This window comes from Zootoca vivipara, chromosome 4 (assembly GCF_965207765.1).
Source record: "Zootoca vivipara chromosome 4, rZooViv2.hap1.1, whole genome shotgun sequence".
NCBI lineage: Eukaryota > Metazoa > Chordata > Lepidosauria > Squamata > Lacertidae > Zootoca > Zootoca vivipara.
The window spans coordinates 100,315,231-100,339,986 of NC_142587.1; the positions used below are offsets into that span (position 1 = coordinate 100,315,231).

Below are 24,756 nucleotides of genomic sequence, written 5' to 3' on the forward strand. Positions count from 1 at the left end.
TGACGGGGCGCTCTCACGTGACGGGTCCCCCTCGCTCTGCGCCGATTGCAAGTTTTGGGAGGAAAGGAGGATGGAGGGAGAAGGAGAGCAGGAAGGAGAGGGAGAGGAAGAGTGGCTGATGGAGTCCTTGAGACTGTAAGCCAGCGGTTGGGGGGGGGGGAGAAAGGGGGAAGAGTGGAGAGGGAGGGGAGGGCAAGGGAGAGAAAGGGGAGAGAGAGAAAGGGAGGGGGGAGAGGGGAGAGGGAGGGGAGGGGGAGGGGAAGAGAAAGGGAGGGGGAGAGGGGAGAGGGAGGGGAAGATAAAGGGAGGGGGAAGAGGGGAGAGAGTGGGGAAGGGGAATAGGAGGGAGGAGAGGGGGAGGGGAGGAGAGGGGGAGAAGAAGAGGGGAGGGGAGGGGGAGAAGAAGAGGGGGAAGAGGGGAGAAGGTGGGGAAGGGGAATAGGAGGGAGAAGAAGAGGGGAGGGGAGAGAGAAAAGGAGGGGAGGGGAGAAGAGGGGGGGGCACCCGCTTTGGGCTCCCACTTTGCCTCCGTGGCCACTGGGGGGAGAGGGCTGCTCTGCCCCTTTGAGCCATCCCAGTCGCCCAGTGTCCATCCGTCTGTCCATCCATCCATTCATTCATTCATTGCATTTCTCTCCCACTTCTCTTTCCCCCTGTGTTGCCAGGTACAATGATCTCCACCTGTTTGAGCTTCACGATCCCACCAGAGTCATTGAGTGGACGGGAGAAAAAAGTGAGTTTTTGTTTTCTTTCTCTTTGCAGTTGGGCCCACCAGGCCCTTTGGGAACAGCTGTTTCTAGAAACTAAGAACGAGGGTTGGCATTTTTTTTTTTTTGCTTCCACTTTTTGTTTTCTGGGAATTCAGATTCCTAGTAATTTGATCAGCTGACAGCTGGGCACGATGCCGTTTCCTAGCGTAGTTCTGCTACATCTTTTTTTTTTTAATAAAAAAACAAACAACTTACTGTCTTGGAGTTTTAAAAAGGGACGATGTTGGTCTGATTTCTTTAGGCATCTGTGTGGCAGGGTATGAGAATGGAAGGAGGAATGAAATCCTCCAGCTTCTCCTGCCTCAGAGGCTGTACGCAAAGGAGAACCAGGTAATGTTAATGATAACACTCCGGAGACACCCCTCCCCCTTGCTCTCCCCTCCCCTATTGCCCCCCCCCTCACACCCCAGCCTCAAAACAGATAGGTATTTGTACAAATGCTCTTCTGGGTCTCTTTTCTGCTGAGGCTCAGGCATGGATCCTTAGCTGCAGGGTGGTTTTCCGGTGGATTCTTATTTTTTTTATTTTTAAACAGGGCTTATGTCCAGAAAGAGATTTCAAGGTTGAACACGGTGGGTTTTCCGATCACCCAGTGTACCAGCTGAAGCATGTGCCAAAGACCAGGTCGGTGGTGCTAAAATATAATAATAATAATAATAATAATAATAATATTTAATTAATCCCCGCCCATCTGGCTGGGTTTCCCCAGCCACTCTGGGCGGCTTCCAACCGAATATTAAAAAGTACAGCATCAAACATTAAAAACTTCCCTAAACAGGGCCGCCTTCAGTTGTCTTCTAAAAGTAAAATAATTGCTTATTGCCTTGACATCTGCTGGGAGGGCGTTCCACAGGGCGGGTGCCACTACCGAGAAGGCCCCTCACCTCTCGCAAACCTCACCTCTCGCAATGAGGGAACCGCCAGAAGGCCCTCGGTGCTGGATCTCAGTGTCCGGGCAGAGTGATGGAGGTGGAGACGCTCCTTCAGGTATACAGGACCGAGGCCGTTTAGGGCTTTAAAGGTCAGCACCAACACTTTGAACTGTGCTCGGAAACATACTAAAGGACTTTGCTTCTTGGTTGCTGGTTATTTATATACTGGTATATATTAAATAAAATTTTATTAAGGTTTATAGAGAAAAATACAAAACTTTATATCCTTTCTTTTTCTTAAAAGAATATTATCGAGATACAATAAAAACACAAAAAGGGGGGAGAGAAATAAAGAGAGTAAGAATAGGTTAAAAGAGAAAGATAGAAAAACAAGATTAAGAAAATCCTTATTTTCTGGTTGCTGGTTATTTAGATGTGCAAGGCCTGCCCAGAGCATTCCGTTCAGAAGTGGTACCTAAATTACCGTATTTTTCCATGTATAATGCGCCCCCATGTATAAGACTCAAAATAGAGAAAATGGGAGATTGCCAGAGTTGTTGAGCTTTGGGGGGGGGGGTTGCCAAAAATCACTCGCCCGCAGAACTGCAACAGCCAATCACTCACACACATCGACGACGCCACCAATCGTCTGCACGCTCGCAAAAAGCAATCGCCAATCACCCACCCAATTGCCGCAGCAGCTAATAGCCAGCAGACCTTCAGGCAACAACCAATCGCCCACAAAAAACGCCGCCGACAATCTTCTGCTCAGCGCCATCCACCAATCACCCGTCCCACCTCTCCACTATCCGTGTATAAGACCACCCCCAAATTTTAGCATCTTCCCCCCCCCATATTAAACACTTGTCTTATACATGGAAACATACAGTAGTTCTAGTGTCCTTGCAGTGCAGAGCGGACTGTGCCTTGATCATCCTGAACTGGAGTTCTCTGTTGACAACATGTCATAGATTTTTCCAGGGTTTGTGTGTGAGTGGAAGACCACCTTTGCCCTGCCCCTTTCTCAAGCATTCCTAACTCTTCTTTGCTTGTGGCTGCAGCTTGCTGGTGACAAGTGGCCCAGCGGACGGCTTCCTGCAGGTGTGGCACATGGGGCAGGATGAAACAGGTGCGTCCACCAGCAAGTCGCTGCTTAATGTATTATTATTATCATTATTATTATTATTTATTAATTAAATTCACGTGTATAGTGCCTTGCATCTGAAGATTGCAGGGCAATTTACAGTACAAAAACTGTTAAAACAGAAAGGAAAACCCTAATTCAAAAGAAAAGGTACATAGTTTATTTTTCTTCCACGGCACCGTGAGGCTTGCCTCGTGCCCTAAAGGCTGGAACGAATATTTTCTACTTTAATGTTTAACATAAGGGGGTCTCTGCTGCATGATAACAGCCAGAAAGGCCAGGCTGCTGGATGAGGCTAAAGGACCATCTAGTCCAGCATCCTGCTCTCACAGGGGCCAACCAGATGCCTCTTCCGGGAAACCTGTAAGCAGGATCCGAGCACAAGAACAACTCTCCCCTCCTGTGGCTTCCACTGATTGTGATTCAGCAACATCGCTGCCTCTGACTTTTCAGAGACGGAGCAGAGCCATCCTGGCTAGAAGCCTTCAATCATCCTCTCCTCCTCCATGAATTTGCCTAATCCTCTTTCAAAGCCACCCAAGCAGGTGGCCGTGACTGCCTCCTGTGGCAGGGAGTTCCAAAGTTTAACTCTCGAAGAACGGCTTTCTGCTATGCGTCCCGAGTTCTCCAACGTTCACCGAATGTGTGTGTTATCCTCCCTCCGCTTTCTCCAGGTCATAAAATTCTCCAATCCACAATTACATCTCCCTTTCTGCGGCCGTTAAATCAGGATTCCTTAAACGCACACCGCAAGAGCGGCGAGCTTCCAGTTTGAACCCGACTGCCTTCGCTCGGCCTTAACTGGCTTCTGGTCTCCAGATTCCAGTTTGCTGGTGCTTCTATAGAGATCCTGCCCTAATATTGATGGACTCCAATTCTAACCTGCCCCAGCCAGCATAATAATAATAATAATAATAATAATAATAATAATAATAATAATAATATTTATACCCCACCCATCTGGCTGGGCCTCCCCAGCCACTCTGGGCGGCTTCCAACAGAATATTAAAATACAATATTCTATTAAACATTAAAAGCTTCCCTAAACAGGGCTACCTTCAGATGTCTTCTAAAAGTCTGGTAGTTGTTTTTCTCTTTGACATCTGCTGGGAGGGCGTTCCACATGGTGGGCGCCACCACCGAGAAGGCCCTCTGCCTGGTTCCCTGCAACTTGGCTTCTCGCAACGAGGGAACCACCAGAATGCCCTCAGAGCTCTACCTCAGTGTCCGGGCAGAACGATGGGGGTGGAGACGCTCCTTCAGGTATAGGCAGTGCTCAGGGATTGTGGGAGTTGTGGAGAGCGTAGAGACACACACAGCCATACCTTGGGGACAACTTACCTTTTCCCTTCCTCCCCCCCCAGATGTTATTAAGCCTCTGTACACTGTCCATACCACGCGAGGAGAGGAGCACTGCTGGGTAAAGATTGCAACCGCTTTCTCCAAATCGGCGTGGGTCCTTCATGGCCTGCAGGTCAGCGATGTTCAGGTGACGGAGATGGAATCCCGGAGAACCGTCTTCGTGGCAGGTAGCCTTCGGTCCCGCGGGACAAAACCTTCTTTGCCAAATGCTGCTGCTCCCAACAGCCCCAGCCATCCCTCCAAAACGTCTGGAGGTCTGCCAGGCTGGCAAAGGATGCCCCGCAGGATGGGAAGTTCTGAAAGGTCCCCGGCCTGTTATGTGCCAGCAATTCCTCTCCCTTCCCCATCCGCCTGGGAGCACATCGTATTCCTCTAGGCTCAGAATGAGAGCCAGTGTGGTGTAGTGGTTAAGAGTGGTAGACTCGTAATCTGGGGAACCGGGTTCGCGTCTCCGCTCCTCCACATGCAGCTGCTGGGTGACCTTGGGCTAGTCACACTTCTCTGAAGTCTCTCAGCCCCACTCACCTCGCGGAGTGTTTGTTGTGGGGGAGGAAGGGAAAAGGAGAATGTTAGCCTCTTTGAGACTCCTTCAGGTAGTGATAAAGCGGGATATCAAATCCAAACTCTTATTCTTCTTCTTCTGGCTGGTTAGTGTTGGGTGCAGGAGGCCTATATTTGAAGAGATTGTGGAATCGCCTGGCGAGGAATAGTTAGGGGCAAGAAGGGTGTCTTTCTTTTTTTATATACCGTATTTTCCTCTCCGGGCGCACCTAGTTTTTAGAGTAGGAAAACAAGAAAACATTTTTTTGCTTTCCTGAATTGTTCTAGGCATAACAGACAGTTCCTGAAGGCCTAAGTGCCTTTGCCCCCCCCCATTAAATATTTGAGGAAGCTTATTTTGCAAAGGGGGAAAGCTCCATTTTTGAGGATCAGCTCAAAGTTGTTGAGCTTACCTTGCAAAGGGAAAAATCCTGTTTTTATGGGGTTGAACACACAGTTCTTCAGCTCCTCTAGGAAAGCGACCCGTTTCTGCAGATAACAATTGAGGCCTGAGCAAGGGGCCTGGGCAGGGCTGGGAAGGGAGCTAGCTCCCTTATCTCCCTCCCTGATCTCTTGCAATCAGCTGCTGAGCGGGTCCTTTCAACACTCTCTTTCCCTCTTGTTAGCCTTTAGCTCTTTCAAAGAAAGAAAGAAAGAGCACGATCTGCCTTTCGCCCCTGGGCAATTCGGCTCCAGGGACCATGCATTCTCTCCATAAGATGCACAGACATTTCCACTTACTTTTTAGGATGGGAAAAGGTGTGTCTTATGGAGCGAAAAATACGGTAATAATTTTTATTGGTTTTTACATTTTTCCCCCCAAGATGACAATATTATTGTATAACAACATTTGGCTAATACCTTCCTTCCCCCCTGGCTAATGGTTTTCAAACTTATTCTCTGATCCTGCATTTGATCATATTTCATTAGTATTAAATCCAATCCTTTAAAAAAAAAATCACTGATACTTTTATCCTTACAATGATACTTTTATCCTTACAAAGCTTCTTGTAACCCTACTAACGATGTCAGTTGTTGGCAGTTGTCTTTCAAATACAACATAAATTTATTCCAATCTTTCAGAAAAGTCTGGTCCTGGTGGTTCCGGATTTTCCCTATCAATTTTGCCAATTCGGCATAATTCAATAATTTCACCTGCTACTCTTCTTTTGTTGATAGTTCTTCCTGCTTCCATCTTTGGGCTCATCATGTTCTCGCTGTGGTTGTTGCATATAAAAACAATATTTTACCCTGCTTACGTATTTCTCTTCCTACGATACCAAATAGAAAGGCTTCTGGGTTTTTTTTTTGTAAATGTGCATTTCAACAATTTTTTTAGGTTCCTTATATATCATTTCCCAAAAGCCCTTTACTTTCTTACAAACCCAGCGGCAAGAAGGGTTTCAGACCAATTAGAATAACAGAATTGCAGAGCTGGGAGGGACTACGAGGTTCACCTCCTCTAACCCTCTAGCAGGAATCTTTTGCCCAACATGGGACTTGAACCCAGAACCTGAGATTTCAGAATCTCATGCTCGACCGACTGAGCTATAAGACTGCTGTCTGTCCCTGGCCTTGAAAGATCACTGTATTTTGTATTCCTGTGCAGGATCCGTCAGCCGAACCCAGCTGACAACAGATAGCTGAATTGCAAAATCATAGAATTGCCGTGACCTGCATTGGAGGGGGTTGGACTGGATGACCCTTGGGGATCCCTTCCGACCCTACTATTCCACGACCCCCTTGTGCTCTTGTTCGCTTCTGTAGGCTCCACAAGCACCGATGAGGTTGGCACACTGGAGTTCCTGGATGAAGCCGCCGTCCTGGCCTGCAGCACGAAGGGACAGCTGTTCCTGGGCGACACCAGGCAGCCGCAGGGTCTCCTGTGGGTTGGCGAGGATGCCCACATCTCTGAGGTGCTGCCTGGGCAGAGCTGGTGTGCTGGAGTTTGCTGTGCCCCACTGCCGTCCTCGGGGGACAGGCGGCTGGTCGCCCGCCTCTCCTCCGCCGGTCGTGTCATGCTGACGGACCTCAGAAACCCCGCGAGACCTGTGAAGATGGCTCAGTGCTCTGTGCCCACGGGTGGCCTTTGTGGCGCAGGGTTCCTCTCTGTCTCCTTTGCCCCTTTGCTTGGGGAACACCTGGCCATCTCAGGTAAGAGATCTCAGTATTTCTTTGGTCCTGTTTGTGCTGGAATTTGGGGGTAGGGAGAAATTTAGCTGCTGATGTCACAATGCCTTGGCTTTAAAGGTAAAGGACCCCTGGATGGTTAAGTCCAGTCAAAGGCGACTATGGGGTTGCGGCGCTCATCTCGCTTTACAGGCCAAGGGAGCCGGCGTTTGTCCACAGACAGCTTCCCAGGTCATGAGCAAACCGCTACTGGCGCACGGAGGACCGTGACGAGTGCCAGAGTGCAGGGAAACGCCATTTACCTTCCCGCCACGGTGGTACCTATTTATCTACTTGCACTTTGATGTGCTTTCGAACTGCTAGGTTGGCAGGAGCTGGGACAGAGCAACGGGAGCTCACTCCGTCACGTGGATTCGAACCTTCAACCTTCCAGTCAGCAAGCTCAAGTGGCTCAGTGGTTTAGACCACAGCGCCACCCGTGTCCTAGTCCTGGTTCTGGGGCTCCAGAAATCCCGAGGGAATGGGGTGTGTGGGCAAGTCAACCACCCCAGGGGCCCTCTCTAGTTGGAGACACAACCTTTGACTCGACAGGGGAGCTTTGGGCAAAACGGCCTCGGTTCTCCGCTTCTGTAAAATGGGAATCTTATCCAGTGGAGAGCTACCCTTGGGGCTGGGTTACAGTAGCCCAGGCACCCCCAAACTCTGCCCTCCAGCTGTTTTGGGACTACAACTCCCATCAGCCCTAGCTAACAGGACCAGTGGTCAGAGATGATGGGAATTGTAGTCCCAAAACAGCTCGAGGGCCGAGTTTGGGAGTGCCTGCAGTAGCCTCTTGCCCAGCTGCCAGGCTCTGCAGCGGAACCTCCCTCCCTTCATTCTTCAGAGCAGCTGCTTCGAAGCCAAGACATTCCAAACATTTTAAATGTTGTGAGGATCCTGTGTGTTTTTCGGGGTGGGGGGAGTGGGAGGTTATTGGGTTGTTGTTTTTAATTTTGATTATGTATTTTGGTATAGGGCAGTATATAAATTCAATAAATAATAATAATATTACAGTAAACATTTTGGACTCCCAGCTCCTCCCAGCCCAGGCATCACATGGCTAAGCTGGCTGGAGGGGAGATAAGAGTCCAAAATCATCATCATCATCATCTTATTATTATTATTATTACTATTACTATTACTATTATTTATACCCTGCCCATCTGGCTGAGTTTCCCCAGCCACTCTGGGTGGCTTCCAGCAAAATATTAAAATACAATAATTCATCAAATATTAAAAGCTTCCCTAAACAGGGCTGCCTTCAGGTGTCTTGTAAAAGTCAGATACCTAGTTGTTTATTTCCTTGACATCTGATGGGAGGACGTTCCACAGGGCAGGTGCTACTACCGTAAAGGCCCTCTGCCTGGTTCCCTGTAACTTCACTTCTCACAGGGAGGGAACCGCCAGAAGGCCCTCGGTGCTGGATCTCAGTGTCCGGGCAGAATGATGGGGGTGGAGACGCTCCTTCAGGTCTACTGGGCCAAGGCCGTTTTGGGCTTTAAAGGTCAGCGGCAACACTTTGAACTCTGCTCGGAGACGTACTGGGAGCCGATGTAGCTATTTCAGGACCAGTGTTATATGGTCTCGGCGGCCGCTCCCAGTCACCAGTCTAGATGCCACATTCTGGATTAGTTGCAGTTTCCGAGTCACCTTCAAAGGTAGCCCCACGTAGAGCACATTGCAGTAGTCCAAGCGGGAGATAACCAGAGCATGCACCACTCTGGCTAGATAGTCTGCAGGCAGGTAGGGTCTCAGCCTCCATACCAGATGGAGCTGATAGACAGCTGCCCTGGACACAGAATTGACCTGCGCCTCCATGGACAGCTGTGAGTCCAAAATGACTCCCAGGCTGCGCACCTGGTCTTTCAGGGGCACAGTTACCCCATTCAGAACCAGGGAATCCTCCACACTTGCCCGCCTCCTGTCCCCCACAAACAGTACTTCTGTCTTGTCAGGATTCAACCTCAATCTGTTAGCCGCCATCCATCCTCCAACCGCCTCCAGCCACTCCCACAGGACCTTCACCAGTTCTGATTTAAAAGGATTCCTGTGTTGTAGGGAGGGTGGACTTTGGACAACCCTCAGGCTCCCTTCAAATTCTGCAGGTCTATTATTTATTATTATTATTATTATTATTATTATTTATTTATTTATTTATATCCTGTCCATCAGGCTGAGTTTCCCCCGCCACTCTGGGCAGCTTCCAACAAATACAAAAATACATTAAAATATCACAGATTGAAAACTTCCCTAAACAGGGCTGCCTTTAGGTGTTTTCTAAATGTCAGGTAGTTGTTCTCTTTGACCTCTAGTGGGAGGGCATTCCACAGGGCGGGAGCCACTACCGAGAAGGCCCTCTGCCTGGTTCCCTGTAGCTTTGCTTCTCGCAGTGAGGGAACCGCCAGAGGGCCCTCGGCGCTGGATGTCAGTGTCCGGGCTGAACGATGGGGGTGGAGACGCTCCTTCAGGTATATAGGTCTGTGATCTCTGAGCATGGCTGGAGCATCATTTCTACGATTGTCGCATGCGCAGGTGCAACCACGGGGGCCTACACCCCTTCTCCTCTTCAGCCTCCGCTGTTGGGGTGCAGTTTCACCTCCAAATAACAGCTGGTGGGAACCGCAGGCGGTGGAGAGGCCATGCTTGTGAGAGAGGCGGATGCTGCCCTTGCCAGGGCCCTGATCCTGTTAGGTACCTTCCATGCTCCTTCCCCCTCCTCCCTCCTCTGTGCAGAGAAGTGCTCACCTCTCCCCTCCCCCTTGCAGGCTTTGATGGAATCGTGCGGGTCTACGACACACACAACTGGAGCCTGTCTGTGCAGGACGTCAACCCGGCCTTCGTCCACAAAGGGCACGTCTTCAGTGGGGTGGGCAAAGCTGGAGACGCAGCCCCGGTCACCACAAGCCACGCCTGGCACCCCTCCAAGCCCCGGACGTTGCTGTCGGCGGCGAGCGACGGGTCGCTGCACGTGTGGGACTGGTCCGAGCTCTGCGCGGCCAGCTAGCCCACGCGGCATCGCTTCCCGGCTGCCGTTCTCTCTACACTGCACACTGGAGAAATGTCGCACCCCCCCTGGAACTCTTTCAGTGGAAGCAATTGGATATTTTGCAAAGGAGGGGTTTTTGTTGGGGGGGGGGATTGCATCTTTGTGGAGCTCACCCTGCACAGCAGTTCTTCCTAATGCTTTGTCTCTTAACTTGAGAGAAGTCCAAACCCTTCAGTGCTCTGCGGCTGCAAACGTCTGCCAGTCGTGTCACATAGGAACGCAGGACACAGTGTGGGCAAAATGCAGGAAATGAGGCTGGCTACAAAATGGGGGAGGGGTCTTTTTAGTGTTGTCCCCCCCCAAAAGAACCTGATGCCTTCACAATAACCTTTTTAAAAGGTGCTGTACCTGTGTCGTCGCTGATTTTATCCTGCGTTGCATTTCGGTGTCCTGTTTTATGTTTCTGGTTTTTACTTGTGACCCGCCCAGACAGGTGCGCCAACTTGAATATAATATTGGGGAGAGCAGCAGGTAAGCCCTACTCCCCCTTAATCGATTGCACCCCAATTTGGTCGGCAATACCCAGCCACTTTGGAAGGGCCTGGTCCTCTCAAATTATTTTATGGGGGTGCGAAGACCCCCTCGGCCCCTAGAAGTTGGCTCCTATGCACCCAGAGGACTTTTGTCATCAGGTGGTGGGCTACCGGTAAATAGAGGAGTTAAATAAATTGGTGGCATCCTGCAGGGGAGAGAATTAGGCTCTGAAGGTCTCAGCTGCTGACATCAGCAAAGGGGAAAAGCCCTTTGTGGGCTGCCGCCCCTTCTGCCTCTTAAGTATTGCTGCAGTGCATTTGTGCCCCCCCCCCAAAAAAACCCCAGATTGTAGGTACGGTCAAAGTTTTTCAGTAGAAGCCGTCTTTGCATTCTGGCTTTCAGGGGTGGCGAAGATCAACATGACCCTGCAGGATGCAAATTGGTGTCTCTGAGGGTCCTTGCTTGCCAGCTCCCTTGGGATGCCACGTTCCAACAGTTTTATGGGGTGCGTGCAAAATGGTTTTAAAACTTTGTGCAAACCACACAGAGCCCTGTAAAATGGGGTGTGGACCCCCTCGTCACTCTTTATTTTTGAAGACCTCCCTTATCACTAGGTACCCATTTTATGGCTCTGTTTGTTCATACAACCCAAAGCAGCGAATAAAACAAAAGACGAAGGCCCTGGCAATTGGAATGCTATACTTAAGTCTAACAATAAACGAGTTTTCCTAAGCTTGGAAGGTTTTAATTTTCTTCCTGAAGCCTTTTGAATGTGGCACCTTCTAGGGCTCAGCCCCAAGTGAGTGTTCACCATTAGCAAAACATGCAAAAAGTGGTTTCCCCCTGTTTTTCCTGTCATTGAGGCAGGAATAAACCACTCTCTACCTCCTTTAGAGCAGAACTTCAGCCTCGAGGAAGCTGGTCTGCCAAACTCGGTGAGGAGGGCGGAAACTTGATGTGTTTGGCACGCTGGGCAGCCAGTGTAGGGTAGTGGTTAAGAGTGCTGAACAAGGACACGCGAGACACGGGTTCAAATCCCAACACAGCTATTAAGTTCCCTGGGTTGGGCCAGCTGCTGCCTCAGCCTAATCTACCTCGCAGGGTTGTTATTATTCTGAGGATTAAATGGGGAGCAGTATTTACGCCCCCGGACCTCTGGGGAGAAAAGGTGGGAGGGATATAAATGCAATAACAACGGGGGGCAACAGGAAAACTCAAAGGAGGGGATGGGGGTTGGGACAATAACACACTGCTATTGTTTCCTGTGATGTATGTGTACATGTAACCTGCAAGAAGTTTTGTTTCCCCCCCCCCCCAAAAAAAATGCTAGCATCATTTCCCTTTCAGAATCTATCCTTCCATGGACTGAGATAAGTTTAGGAAACATAGAGCAAAAGGGAAGTGCAGACTTTCTAGCCAGGTGCCTTTCAGAAGTTTGGGACTACAAACTCCATCATTCAGTGCTGCCATACTGTGGATGATGGGAATTGTAGTCAAAAATACCTGTAATTTGCTTCAACAGTTTGCAGCTTTTATTTCATCCTTACTGCTTTCCATGGTTGCTTTTCTCTCTCCCCCCCCCCCCAGTGCTGACACTGCATGCAACAAAATATTCAATAGAAAGTTGAGGTGGGGGCGAAACATCTGGAAGACGCCAGGCCGGGAGGGGAGGGGGCTGCTTTAGTCATACCTAACCAACATTTCTGGCAAAACTACTCTGGTTCAAGTAAGAGAGACGGAAATGAGGCCAGAGACCCTGCGAGAGCACTCCGTATTTTTCTAAGATTAATAAACTAGAATAATTTATTTGACAAAAACACAGAAAACGTCACGGATACAGTGGAGGAAGCCAAGGTGTCGTCGTCGTCCCCCCTTAAAGAACAGTACAAAGGAACCACGTTACAAAACGGACCACGCTGCCACCTGGTTTGCTGAGCTAGAGTTTGCAAAGGGCTCCCTCCTTGACCCCGGGTTCATTCAGCCTTCCTCCCCCTCCTCTCTCAGGGAAGGGGCGGCCGTAACTCTGCTCTGCTTGCCTCTCGAACCCCCAAACGTGCGCTTATTAACGGGGGCCCCCCCGAGACCCAAAACGGTTCTGGCAAACGTGGAAGTTGCAAAAAGTCAACACAGCAACGTGAAACACAACCACGGATGGGACCGAACACACAACCTGGGCAGTCGCAGTCGCCGCTGCCCCTGCTTTTGTTAGAAGGCTTGGGAAGGGGAACGGAGGACTCATCTAGTCCAACTCCCTTGCTGTGCAGGAATATTTATTGGGGGCATTTAATAGAGTGCTTTTCGTGAGAAGAAAAGAAAGCGGTTTTGTGAAAACTCCCCCTCCTGGTGGGGACGCAGGTGGCGCTGTGGGTTAAACCACAGAGCCTAGGGCTTGCCGATCAGAAGGTTGGCATTTCGAATCCCCGCGACGGGGTGAGCTCCCGTTGCTTGGTCCCAGCTCCTGCCAACCTAGCAGTTCGAAAGCACATCAAAGTGCAAGTAGATAAATAGGTACCGCTACAGCAGGAAGGTAAACAGCATTTCCGTGTGTTGCTCTGGTTCGCCAGAAGAAGCTTAGTCATGCTGGCCACATGACCTGGAAGCTATACGCCGGCTCCCTCGGCCAATAACGCGAGATGAGCGCCGCAACCCCAGAGTCGGTCACGACTTGACCTAATGGTCAGGGGTCCCTTTACCTTTACCCCCTCCTGGCAACGCCCTACCCACTTTCTTGAGATCGCTTCTCTTGCCTAAGACTGAGCCTAAAGGGAATTCCTTTAACTGGCAGCTTGATTCGATTTCACTCCGCACTTCAGTGGCACGATTCTGCCTATCAATCTTTATAAAAGTGCAGAAGCAGGAAGGACCGGTTTTTTCCCTCTCGGTCAGCAGGGAACCTCACTGAGCATTCAGCGGCCAGGTTGTTCACCAGAGCAAGATAGTTTGAGCATACTGAATTCTACAAATTATTACGTTTTGTGCTTTTGTATTCTTACGCTGCGAACCGTCTTGAGATATTCAGGTGAAGGGTGGCGTGCAAATTTAATAACTAATAATATACCTATTTGGCCAATTGTTTCTACTAATTTCTCATATTCTAATAATAACTACGACCAATGATAATATCTGCTCCGCGTGCAAAACTGAAATCCCCAGCCCTTGTAAACGGGGAACGAGGAGTAGGTGAAGCTTTTTCCAGGTGGCTGGTTTCTGCAAGTGTTCAAGGCACACAGGTGTTGCTTCGGTGCAGCTAAGCCAAAACATCTCGGAAGACATTTTTGCAAAGAAAATATATTCCGGTTTCCTCTTTTCCTCAGCTCCTCGGGGAAAGGCTGCTTTGCAGAATAGTCTCCAAATATTCCCCAGCATTGCAGGGGGTTGGGCTAAATGGCCCTTGGGGGGCCCTTCCAACTCTGCAATGCTATGATTCACCCCCTGGAGAAATTCAGGGAACTGGCCCCCAGTCCTCTGCTGACAAATGGCAGTGGAAGAGGCTCTACATGCCAGATTAGTAAAAGCACATCATTCTTTGGGATAGGCAAAAATCTCGTCCGCCACCCTTTTGTTGACAGCAGACCCCCTTCCTGAGGCTTCTGGGTCATTCAGAGAAAGCCTTGCTGCTCCCCCTCTTCCTTTTTTTAAAATTTTTAAAAGCGTTTTGCAGTATTCAATATACACAGCATACTTTCCCATCATGCAATATTTACAGACTTCCCAACCCAAGACTCCCAAAAGGCATTCTAGATATGCCTTGTTTTGCTGCATATCAAATAATTTATCCACCCTATTTTTTATGTCTTTGTTCACTGTTACTCATAAAGCTGCCTCAACATGAAAATTTGGTGTAATATCTTTTAAAATACCCCCCCCCCTGAAGCTTTCCCACTCGCCCCTTATCTGCCTGTTGCCTTGGTTCCTTATTTTGGGCTGCCGTTTGCTAGTTCTGCAAATTCGATCGGCTCATGCTGATCAATGCAGCCATTGTTCCTTTTCTGTGATTCCCCTTTCTTCCCAGCTTCCAGCATAAACTAGCTGCTGCCCTTCTTCCATAGGGCAAAAGTAGGCTGTAGCAAAAGAGCCTAACTCCTTTGTATGCGAGTGTTCCCAAGGCTCAATCCCCCAAAGGTGTCTTCCACTAAGAAACTCCCAGGCGCTGGGGTCCTTTGCCCAAGCCCCTGAGAGACCAGCTGGACAAATATCACACCTGATAGAAGTTTTAGGTCCCTGTACCCCAATTTGGCCCGTGGCGCCTTCACCCTTGGCCCATGAGGCTATTAAAGGCCAGACCCCCAGCCACCTGACCCTACACCTGAAGCTGATTTATGGCATCAGGTGTGAGGCGGGTAAACGCACAGCGGCGAGAGGGGATTTGCAGGTGAGAGAGAGGGGACTCCTTTCTGAAATCCAGATGAGCTCTGGATGAACCAAGGGTGTTGTTATTAAGTTTCATCTGCAGAGCCCATCTCTGCAGATTTATTATTAAATGTATTAAGTTTCGCCTGTAGAGCTCAGGGACGTTCACAGCATAAGACTGCAGCATTCCAGCAGGAAATGTTGCCTTTTCAAGAGAGAGAGAAAACCTGTCCGTGATAATGGCACAAACCTCACAGATGTCCTTCCGACTGCGACAATATGCAGAAACCGGCACTGCTAAAGGTGCCACGTGATGCTTGTTCCACACTGGTATGAAATCCATATTTTAATATTGAATTAATATTTTAATGTCCCATGCACTTTGGAACTCCCTGCTCATTGACACCATCCTATTTTTGGTGTCTGCCCAAACCAGTCTTGTTTAGACAAGCCTGTCCGGACACGTGGAACCTCAATGCATGTTTTAGTTTCTTCTTAGTTTATTACATTATCTTTCAAAAGTTTCAAAGAGGTGCTTTTACTGGTAATTTTATCGCTTTGTTCTCTTTGTAAACCGCTTTTAGGTTTGTTTGTTTGTTTGAACAATCAAGCTGAATATATTTTATGGAACCCATAAGATAACAAATGTGTAGTCCTTGCTCACTGAAATCGCAGTGTGTGCAGACAGAGACCCCATACCCTGCCTGGAGATGAAAACTTGAGTGGCAGGTTTTGCTCTCCAGTCCAGCTTGGCTTCTCAGACCCAAATAATAATAGTAATTTATTATTTATACCCCGCCCATCTGGCTGGGTTTCCCCAGCCACTCTGGGTGGCTTCCAGCAGAAATATTAAAATACAATAATTTATTAAACATGAAAAACTTCCCTAAACAGGGCTGCCTTCAGATGTCTTCAAAAGTCTATTTCCTTGACATCTGATGGGAGGGCGTTCCACAGGGCGGGTGCCACTACCAAGAAGGCCTGGTTCCCTGTAACTTCGCTTCTCACAATGATGGAACTGCCAGAAGGCCCTCGGCGCTGGACCTCAGTGTCCGGGCAGAATGATGGGGGTGGAGACGCTCCTTCAGGTCTACTGGGCCAAGGCCATTTAGGGCTTTAAAGGTCAGCACCAACACTTTGAACTGTGCTCGAAAACGTACTGGGAGCCAATGTAGGTCTCTTAGGACCAGTGTTATGTGGTCTTGGCGGCCGCTCCCAGTCACCAGTCTAGCTGCCGCATTCTGGATTAATTGCAGTTTCCGGGTCACCTTCAAAGGTAGCCCCATGTAGAGTGCATTGCAGTAGTCCAAATGTAGCAAATCACTGCATTCGAACCCAGGGCAGTAACTCCCGGGAGCTGCAGCAGTCCCGAAGCACAACCTTTTCAGGGGCTGGAATTTGGGCTGGGGGTGGGAATCAGAGCAACTCCACCGAACATGTTTTGCATGTTCCCTTCCAGCTCTACGATTCTATGAAGCTAAAGCGTTTAGAACATGCAATACGGATTTGGAAGGGAGAATTCTCCATTTCTGCAAAACCGGACTGCTGCTCTTGTTCAACCTCATCTCAATTCCATCGACTTATGCATCTTTTTCTATCTTGTTCCATTTATCTAGAGATGATGGGGAATGAGTGTGCCGATAAACTCCATCACTGAGCCATAGCCCCTCCTTGGACCTGGGACACCTCAGTGGGTGGAACATGACTCTTGAACTCAGGGCCCCACATTGGGCAAAAGATTCCTGCATTCCAGGGCGGGATGGACTAGATGACCCGCAGGGTCCCTTCCAATACAAATTCTATTATTCTAAGCATCTCAAAAAGGCCCTCAGGGAAAGAGATGGAAAACCAGGGAAGACAGCAGAGCGCTCGACTGGATCCAACCCAAAGACCATGGTAGCAAGCTCTAGGCGCATCGCCCCCTGGTTTAACAGCCGCCGACAGGCCTCCAAAATCACCTCGGGAACTCTCAGGGCGAGAGGCGCCCGTTGCCGCATCTTGTGGCAGGGGGTTCCGCCGGTGAACGGAGTGAGGTGCGAAGCAGCAGGGCCCTCGAGCCAGTGGGGTGGGGACCCTGGGATGGAGCCCCGAAGGAGGGGAGCTTTGCTTCCCCCCCCCCAGCAGAAAGCAGAGCAGAGTTACCAAGCAAGGCCGCAGCTCCTTCCTGGGCAAATGACGACAACGACAGAAAACACGCACAAACAGCCCCCCCCTCCAGCGTGGCTCACAGGTGGGTGGGCATTCGCCCTCCTTGGAGGCCGCCAGAAAAATCTGTGGCTCGTAGAGCGGGTGGGGAAAGAACCCAAGGCTCTTGCAAGCTCCCCGACTCACCACACAGGGCTCCTGGTCAGTGTTTTAAAAAAACAAAGGAACTCCCCACCCCCACCCCACCCCGGAAAAAAAGAAACCTTTATACAAAAGATAAGAAGCCTAGTGCTCAGGTGTCAGAACTTGGAAACGGAGAGAGAGACCCTCGGGGAGGAGATCCAGTTTATCTGTCGTACAGCTGCGGGGAGCTCATCCCGTCGTCATCCTCCTCCTTCTCGTCTTTCACCCCCTTCAGCCTCTGGCGGGCGAAGTCCTCGAAAACGATGTCATCGTCACTAGCGGGAGAGAGAAAGCGAGAAGGAAAATGGGCCGAGAGCTGCAAAAAGATGGGGACGCGGGACTAGGTTGCAGAAGTGCACAAATGTAGAGGTGGAAGCGATATCACTAGGCAAGAAGTGAAAATCGGCAGAGGGGACCCCCCTCTTGGTTGTTCCACTGCGCACAGAAGTGGGGAGAATGGCAGCCCAGGAGATGGCCTTCTCCTGCGGTGGCCCCTGATATTAATTTTCCCTCTCCGCTGCAGTCTCTTTTATTCCATGCTTTTGGCTTTAAACGGTCCGCAGGTTAGAGACCTATTTTATAGAAATCAACGTAAACGTGCAGTGAAAATAGTGATAATCATAATGAATTGCAAGCAAGTCGTGGGCAACAACATATTCCGTCCAAAAAAGGCTATATCCAAATGAACTGGAGGGAAATACAGGCATTTTGATGACAATATATTGTGGGCACTGTGGAGTGTGGGGGGTACAGACCCTTGAGTGCAGGAGGAGTCCCCATCCCATAATAGCACCCATCTGGAGGCACCCAGAGAGAGACTGGGAAATGTGATATTAAATTGTGGTCTTCCTCTCCTCCTTTCACATTGAGAAACTTCCTTAGTTTCCTTATGAAACTTTCATACCTGGGCTGTTTTATGATGTCTCCTGAAAAGGGGGGGAGAGATTATCTGCCCAAACCCCCAAATTTCTGTACTACCAGAAACCTGAGCAAGTGAAGTTGAGCTGCAAGATCCAACCGAAGCTTTGCCTCTGCTCAAACAGGGGCTGCATGTTTGGGGTTTGTTTCCGAAACCTGCAAAGCCTGTTTGACCAAAGGTGAAAAAGGGGGGCGAAAGCGACTATGGTGCGTGGCCTGTGGCACTATGGGCGCAGAGCTTCTCTCAGGCCGCTTTCCGCTCAGAAGCAGCAAGCCTGGGTACAGCCCAAGAATCGTAGAGCTGGAAGGGGCTCCCCCTAGGTCATCTAGCCCAACCCCGTTGCAGTGCAGGAATCACCCTGCCCAAGGGAACACAGAAGCAACCGCTGAGCAAAGGCAGAGATGAGGAGAGCTCTTACTGTGTTTTTCCTGCTCCGTGGGACATGCGGCGATGGTTGGGATCATGCAAAGGAGGGGAGGGGGGAAGAGAAGAAGAAGAAAAAAATGCAGATTTCGTGTTACATGCAAGAGCGTTAAAAGGAAGCCGTAGACCTTTCCACGGAGGATGGCAAGTTAGTTGGTTAGTGAGTGGCATGCAGAGGAATTGAAGTGACTCCCTATCAAGCTACATGCAGATGATGGCGAGACATGCAAAGGATGCAGGATTCCCCATGCGGATGTTTTCTCCCCCCCATCGTCCTCCCCCCAGTGAGTCCGGCTTACTTCGTATCAAGCTCTATGAGATTTGTGTCAATCGGAGCTTCGTTTTCTGGAACTGAACAGACGGAATCAGGGCAAACGGTTAGTTTTCTCGAGCGCCGGAAGCCAGCCATTATTTTCCCAACATTATTATTATTATTATTATTATTATTATTATTATTAATTTATCAGAATTTATATACCGCCCTATACCCAAAGGTCTCAGGGCGGTTCACAGAAAAGGATCACAGTATATGCCATATTTTCCCGTGTATAACACCCCCTCATGTATTTTTGGGGACCACCACAAATAATTTTTTTTGGGGGGGTTGCCCAAAACTTGAGCTTTTTTTAGAGGAGAGATTGCCCAGAGCTATTGAGCTTTTTTTGGGGGGGGGGGTTTACCAACGTCAATTGCTCTACAGACTGCTCACCGCAAAAAGCCCATCTACTCAATAAACGCAACAACGCCTTGCCGCTGCCGTAAATCAACGTCCAATTGCCAATCGTCCGCAGGCCTTGCCACAGCAGCAAATCGCACGCCCAATCACAGTGACAAATTACCTGTCCCCCCTCTGCTATGCCAGTTGACATTGGAAAGGCTGCTCTGGGGCACAGGACCCGTTGACACGCAAGCTCCATCCTAACACCCGTGCTGCCGCGGAACAAGTCCCGGTAACACGGTTCAGGCTTCCAGCCTCACGGCTGAAACTGGATCCTTCCAAAGCAAGATGCTCCCAACTGGGGGATGTGATGCATGAGAGGCAGTCAAATAAAACATTCCTTGTTTTCCTAGAATTGACATGCAAGGCAATGTTGGTCCAGCCAGTCGAAACTTCCTGTTCCTCCTGGCTGGAGCATCCTTCCCTTGCATGTAACTACAGGTGGGCATGACTTAACTAACCTGTCCAGGTAACAAAAGGATGAGTCATGCAACACACTTCTTTTTGACTTCCTTCTTCGTTTGACCAGTTTCTAGCTAGGACTGCTCTGCCAGCTCTTAGCTAGCAGAAGCCCTGGGATTATTCCCCCATATGGGGTAGATCCACATATTTGTAACTAAGCCTGCCTTCAGGACTCCAACTGTGAACTGATGCGAGTAAACTTCTTTTGTTGGCTCTAAATAAGATTGTCGTGTCTTTATTCTTTTAAGAGGGATTAAAGGGATGTGGGTGGCGCTGTGGTCTAAACCACTGAGCCTCTTGGGCCTGCCGATTAGAAGGTTGGCGGTTTGAATCCCCGTGATGGGGTGAGCTCCTGTTGCTCAGTCCCAACTCCTGCCAACCTAGCAGTTCGAAAGCACATCGAAGTGCAAGTAGATAAATAGGTACCCCTCCGGCAGGAAGGTAAATGGAGTTTCCATGCGCTGCTCTGGTTTCGGTGTTCCATTGCGCCAGAAGCGGCTCAGTCATGCTGGCCACATGACCCGGAAAGACTGTCTGTGGACAAACGCCGGCTCCCTCGGCCTGTAAAGCGAGATGAGCGCCGCAACCCCAGAGTCGTCTGCGACTGTACTTAACTGTCAGGGGTCCTTTACCTTTACCTTTTAAAAGGGAACTTACTAGGAACGCACAATTCAATCTTAGACAGACTGAAATGTAGAAAAGTGAGAGGCTCACGCGAGCCTGCAACCAGCTACCTGCTGTGCATGTATGAAACAGGGGAACGTAACTCTGCTAAGTAAAGGAACTTGCTAGTGCAAGTTAGGAAGGATATTAATAAACAATATATCCTCTCCTGCCACCCTGAACATTTTCACCCCAACGAGACCCCCACCAAGCAGAGCCCCCTTGCGGAGTGGGGTGGGGGCAGACACTTGACTCACCATCCCGTTGCAGAGGCTCCTCCTTTGGCTTGGGGTGCATGAGGGTGAATGGCAGTTCCACAGCCACATCGCTGGAAAGACAAGAGAGTGAGACACCCCAAAACAGCCCAAGTTAGCTTGCTCAGGCTCTAGGGCAGCCTTCTGCAGCCTGCAGCGCCCCCCAGATGTTTGGGACCACGACTGAATGGCTGTGAGGGGCTTGAACAAGGAGGGGGGAGCGCTTTGCTGGGATTGGGGGTGGGTTGCAGTTCCAAAAGTCAATACAGTGGTACCTTGGTTCTCAAACACCTTGGTACTCAAACAACTTGGAACCCAAACAGTGCAAACCCGGAAGGAAGTGTTCCAGTTTGCGAACTGTTTCCGGAAGCCGAACATGCTCCGTTTTGAGTGCCACACTTCTGTTTTGAGTGTTACGCTGGGGTCTGTCTGTTCTTGCTATTTATTTTGCATTTCTGTGGCTTTTTTGTTTTTGTGACTGTGTGGAACCCAGTTCAGCTACAAATTGATTGATCGTGCGAGTGCAGTACATTGTTTATTGCTTTCATTTTATGGATCAATGGTCTCGTTAGATAGTAAAATCCATGTTAAATGGCTGTTTTAGGCGTTGTTTTTTAAAAAGTCTGGAACAGATTAATCCGTTTTGCATTACTTTCTATGGGAAAGCGTGCCCTGGTTTTGGAACGATTTGGTTTTGGAACGGACTTCCGGAACGGATTAAGTTTGAGAACCAAGGTACCACTGTAACATGACTTTTTGGTATGGTGGCACCTGCACTTTGGAACTCCCTGCCTGTTGATATTAGGATGGCACCTTTGCAGTGCCCTTTTCAGCACCTGCTAAAAGCATTTCCGTTTGGACAAGCCTACCCAGATGTCTAGAACGTTGAGTTTGTATGCGGTATTAGTCTATTGCTAACTTTTCAAAACTCTTAAAAGCAATTCTGTCAATTTTTTCTTTTAGATGACTTTTCTCATTGTGTTGCATGAAGAAGTACCTTTTTTTATCCATCCTGAACCATAGAATTGTAGAGTTGTAAGGGGTCCCCAATGGTCATCTAGTCCAACCCCCTGCAACGCAGGAATATGCAGCTGTCCCATGCGGGGATCGAACCTGCAACCTTGGCACTATCAGCACCATGCTCTAACCATCTGAGCCTGTCCAGACACATGGATATCACCGGCTTTTTATTTCTTTTTAGCTAGAGTTGACTTTTGAAATCGCCTTTCGAATGTTTTTAAACACCGGTTTGTAACTGTGTGCGGGGTTGTAATCCATGATTTAAATGTTTTACGCTGTGCTTTTGTCTTCTTACGGCCGAGGGATATATAAAAGTTGTTAATAAATCAATGCAATTGGTCCCGTCCAACTCTACAACTTCCATGATTCTGCAAATTCAGTTCCAATGGAGTACAAATGTAAAGTTATTGCGCGGGACAGGAAAATAATAGGCTGGCTCTTCTCTGCCAGCAGGAGGCGCCATTGATCTAAATCTCTCTTGCTGCATAGATCTGAGATCAAGATGTGCCCAGGTGATCAGAGGGAGCTCATTTTGGGGACGCATCTTCTTGACATTGGGCAGCGCCTGAACTCGCTGCAGCCTCTCTGTTTGTTCTGCCTGCTGTCATAGATGACTCAGGGTGGCTGAGAGAGGATGCTGAGCCCCTGGAACGGGGGAAACCTCTCAAAATCTGCCAGAGACGGGGAGGAAAAGCAAGAGGTTTGGAGCGTTTGCACCCGGAGCACTTCTGGGTGGGAGGACAAGACGCGGACCCTCGTGGACATCCAATGAGGCTGAATGCTGGAAGACTCGGGACGGATAAAACAAAGCACTTCTGCACACAGATGATCTGCGGAACTCCCTGCCACAGGAAGCAGCGGTGGCCACCAACCTAGATGGCTTTAAAAGAGGATTAGACCATTTCATGGAGGCGGAGGGGGCTATCGATGGCTACTAAGTAGGATGGCCAGGCTGTTCTTCACAGCTGGAGGGAGAAATGCTTCTGAATACCATTTGCTGGAAACTGCAGGAGGGGACTTTGCTCCTGGGTTTGAATCTCGCTTACGGGTTTCCCTATGGAGCATCTGGCTGGCCCCTGGGAGAGCAGGATGGGCCACTGGCCTGAGCCAGCGAGCCCTTTTTGGTGTCCTCCTGTTCTTCATTTGGCCATCCTGAAAGAGCTCAATGAATTAATCAGTTCCCCTTTATGTATCTAGAGAGAGTCGTGCTAGATCCAACCCAGACCCCACCTTGTTTCCAATGGTGGATAACCATATTATGAATGAATGAATAATTTACTGCGGTCAGAGACCAGCTTTTAGAACACATTTGAGGGAACAATCCCCAAAGGACAAAACAAACCTAAAAAAACTTTATACGACGATAAAAATTAATGTTTAAAAATACAGTGAACGTAAAGGTATTAAAACTTTAAAATAAGCGGCCGCAGAGATCTGGCCCTGGGTCGCTCGGGGAGCTGGGTTTAAGGACTTTCAAACAAACTAATTTGGCTCAGAAGAAGGTCTATGTCTGCAGATCTGAGCACAGAATCTGGCGACCGTCCGGGTTGTCTTCTGATCTTTGCCTAACAGGACGGAGCAGGATGTATATTTGCTTCTCTGTGAGGTCAGCTAGTCTCACCAGCGTGGAATCAAAGATCTCCCTACAGGCCTCTTCAAAGAAATAGATGCTCTGGGCTTCCTATTTCCCCCAATGAACAGGCACAGAGTCTTTGGGCGGATGGAACTTTTTTTGTAGGATCCTTCCAGGACCGGCGAGGGCAGGGCTGAGCTTCTGGCGAGTCTAAAAGTCCTTCTTGCGTTTTTGGCTAAGAGAAAGGAGAGGTAAGCTGCCGGGGCGGCTATGTATCTCTCCGATTCTCCTATTTTATAGTCGGGGCATCTTGAGCAGTCCTGTTGTCTTTCAATGTCTATGATTTTTTTGTTTGACCGTGGCTTTTGCTTGGCCCAACCCCAGAATTAAGAGGGCTTGGGGAGCAAAACCCATTTTCTGGAGGGTGTTCAGGACTGCTGTCAGCCATCCTGACTGGAACTGGTTGCAGAGGATCAATGGAGCTAATCATAGGATCATAGAATCATAGAGTTGGAAGAGACCACAAGGGCCATCTAGTCCAACCCCCTGCCAAGCAGGAAACACCATCAAAGCATTCTTAACACATGCCTGTCAAGCCTTTGCTTAAAGACCTCCAAAGAAGGAGACTCCACCACACTCCTTGGCAGCAAATTCCACTGTCGAACAGCTCTTACTGTCAGGAAGTTCTTGCTAATGTTTAGGTGGAATCTTCTTTCTTGAAGTTTGAATCCATTGCTCCGTGTCCGCTTCTCTGGAGCAGCAGAAAACAACCTTTCTCCCTCCTCTATATGACATCCTTTTATATATTTGAACATGGCTACCATATCACCCCTTAACCTTCTCTTCTCCAGGCTAAACATACCCAGCTCCCTAAGCCGTTCCTCATAAGGCATCGTTTCCAGGCCTTTGACCATTTTGGTTGCCCTCTTCTGGACACGTTCCAGCTTGTCAGTATCCTTCTTGAACTGTGGTGCCCAGAACTGGACACAGTACTCCAGGTGAGTGAGGTCTGACCAGAGCAGAATACACTGGTACTATTACTTCCCTAGATCTAGATGCTATACTCCTATTGATGCATCCTCGAGGGAGCAGATGTAAGCCATTTGTATGTCAGGCATTTGTAAATTGAAGTTAGGCAGATGAAGGCCTCCACTCTCATCATAGCCTGACCCATGCGTTTGGCACGCATCTGGGGATAACCACATTATTATTATTATTATTATTATTATTATTATTATTATTAATACCCCGTCCATCTGACCGGGTTGCCCCAGCCACTCTGGGTGGCTCCCTACATATAAATCCTTCTGAGAAGCCCACAAGAGGCCTTGGTTGGGGATGGAAGGGAATTTTAAGCCGATTGCAAGAAAGGAGATTCTGACTGAACCTTACGAATAACTTTCTGGTGGGGAGGGCTGGTCGGACAAGGAATGGGCTCCCTTGGAAGATGGTGGAGTCTCCTTCCCTGGAGGTTTTTTCAAGGATGGCCATCTGCTGGATGGCCATCTGCCATGGATGCTTCAGTTGTGATTGCTCTACCGCAGGTGGGTGGGCTACATGGCCCCTGGGGGTCCCTGCCATCTCTATGGTTCTACGAGCTAGAGGATTGCATTACGAGCTAGCATATGGCGATGGTGCAGCTGCAGGATTTGTGGCAATACCTCCAGCA

At 49.2% G+C, this 24,756-nt stretch overlaps 2 protein-coding genes across 5 annotated transcripts in view; one reads left to right on the forward strand and one right to left on the reverse strand.

Moving 5' to 3' along the window:
* The first annotated feature begins 43 nt into the window (after window positions 1–43).
* WDR73 (WD repeat domain 73) lies at window positions 44–11,109 on the forward strand. 2 transcript variants are annotated; one of them, XM_035116305.3, is made up of 8 exons: window positions 44–135; window positions 666–733; window positions 1,012–1,100; window positions 1,306–1,394; window positions 2,704–2,771; window positions 4,151–4,315; window positions 6,456–6,842; window positions 9,623–11,109. In XM_035116305.3, exons 1-8 carry the CDS (start codon window positions 71–73, stop codon window positions 9,859–9,861), a joined length of 1,170 nt encoding a protein of 389 aa, XP_034972196.2. In that variant the 5' UTR covers window positions 44–70; the 3' UTR covers window positions 9,862–11,109. The 2 variants fall into 2 exon arrangements, with proteins under 2 accessions (XP_034972196.2, XP_034972197.2); XM_035116306.3 differs by lacking the exon at window positions 1,012–1,100.
* A 2,909-nt stretch (window positions 11,110–14,018) lies between these two features.
* Window positions 14,019–24,756, reverse strand: part of ARRB1 (arrestin beta 1) — a 111,977-nt gene continuing 101,239 nt past the window's right edge. For 2 of the 3 annotated variants that reach the window (XM_088668891.1, XM_060273991.2), the window contains exons 13-15: window positions 20,498–20,568; window positions 18,697–18,748; window positions 15,241–17,330 (exon numbers count right to left, since the gene is read on the reverse strand). In XM_088668891.1, coding sequence (XP_088525017.1) covers window positions 17,219–17,330; window positions 18,697–18,748; window positions 20,498–20,568 — 235 coding nt within the window. In that variant the 3' untranslated portion in view covers window positions 15,241–17,218. Of the gene's footprint in view, window positions 17,331–18,696; window positions 18,749–20,497; window positions 20,569–24,756 lie in introns of all 3 variants that reach the window. The other variant, XM_060273992.2, reaches the window with a different exon arrangement.

Coding starts and splice junctions, on each gene's coding strand:
- WDR73 (XM_035116305.3), top strand. CDS start 71: ATGGAGGGAGAAGGAGAGCAGGAAGGAGAGGGAGAGGAAGAGTGGCTG. Junction 136..665: donor CTGATGGAGTCCTTGAGACT/GTAAGCCAGCGG, acceptor CTGTGTTGCCAG/GTACAATGATCTCCACCTGT. Junction 1,101..1,305: donor TGTACGCAAAGGAGAACCAG/GTAATGTTAATG, acceptor ATTTTTAAACAG/GGCTTATGTCCAGAAAGAGA.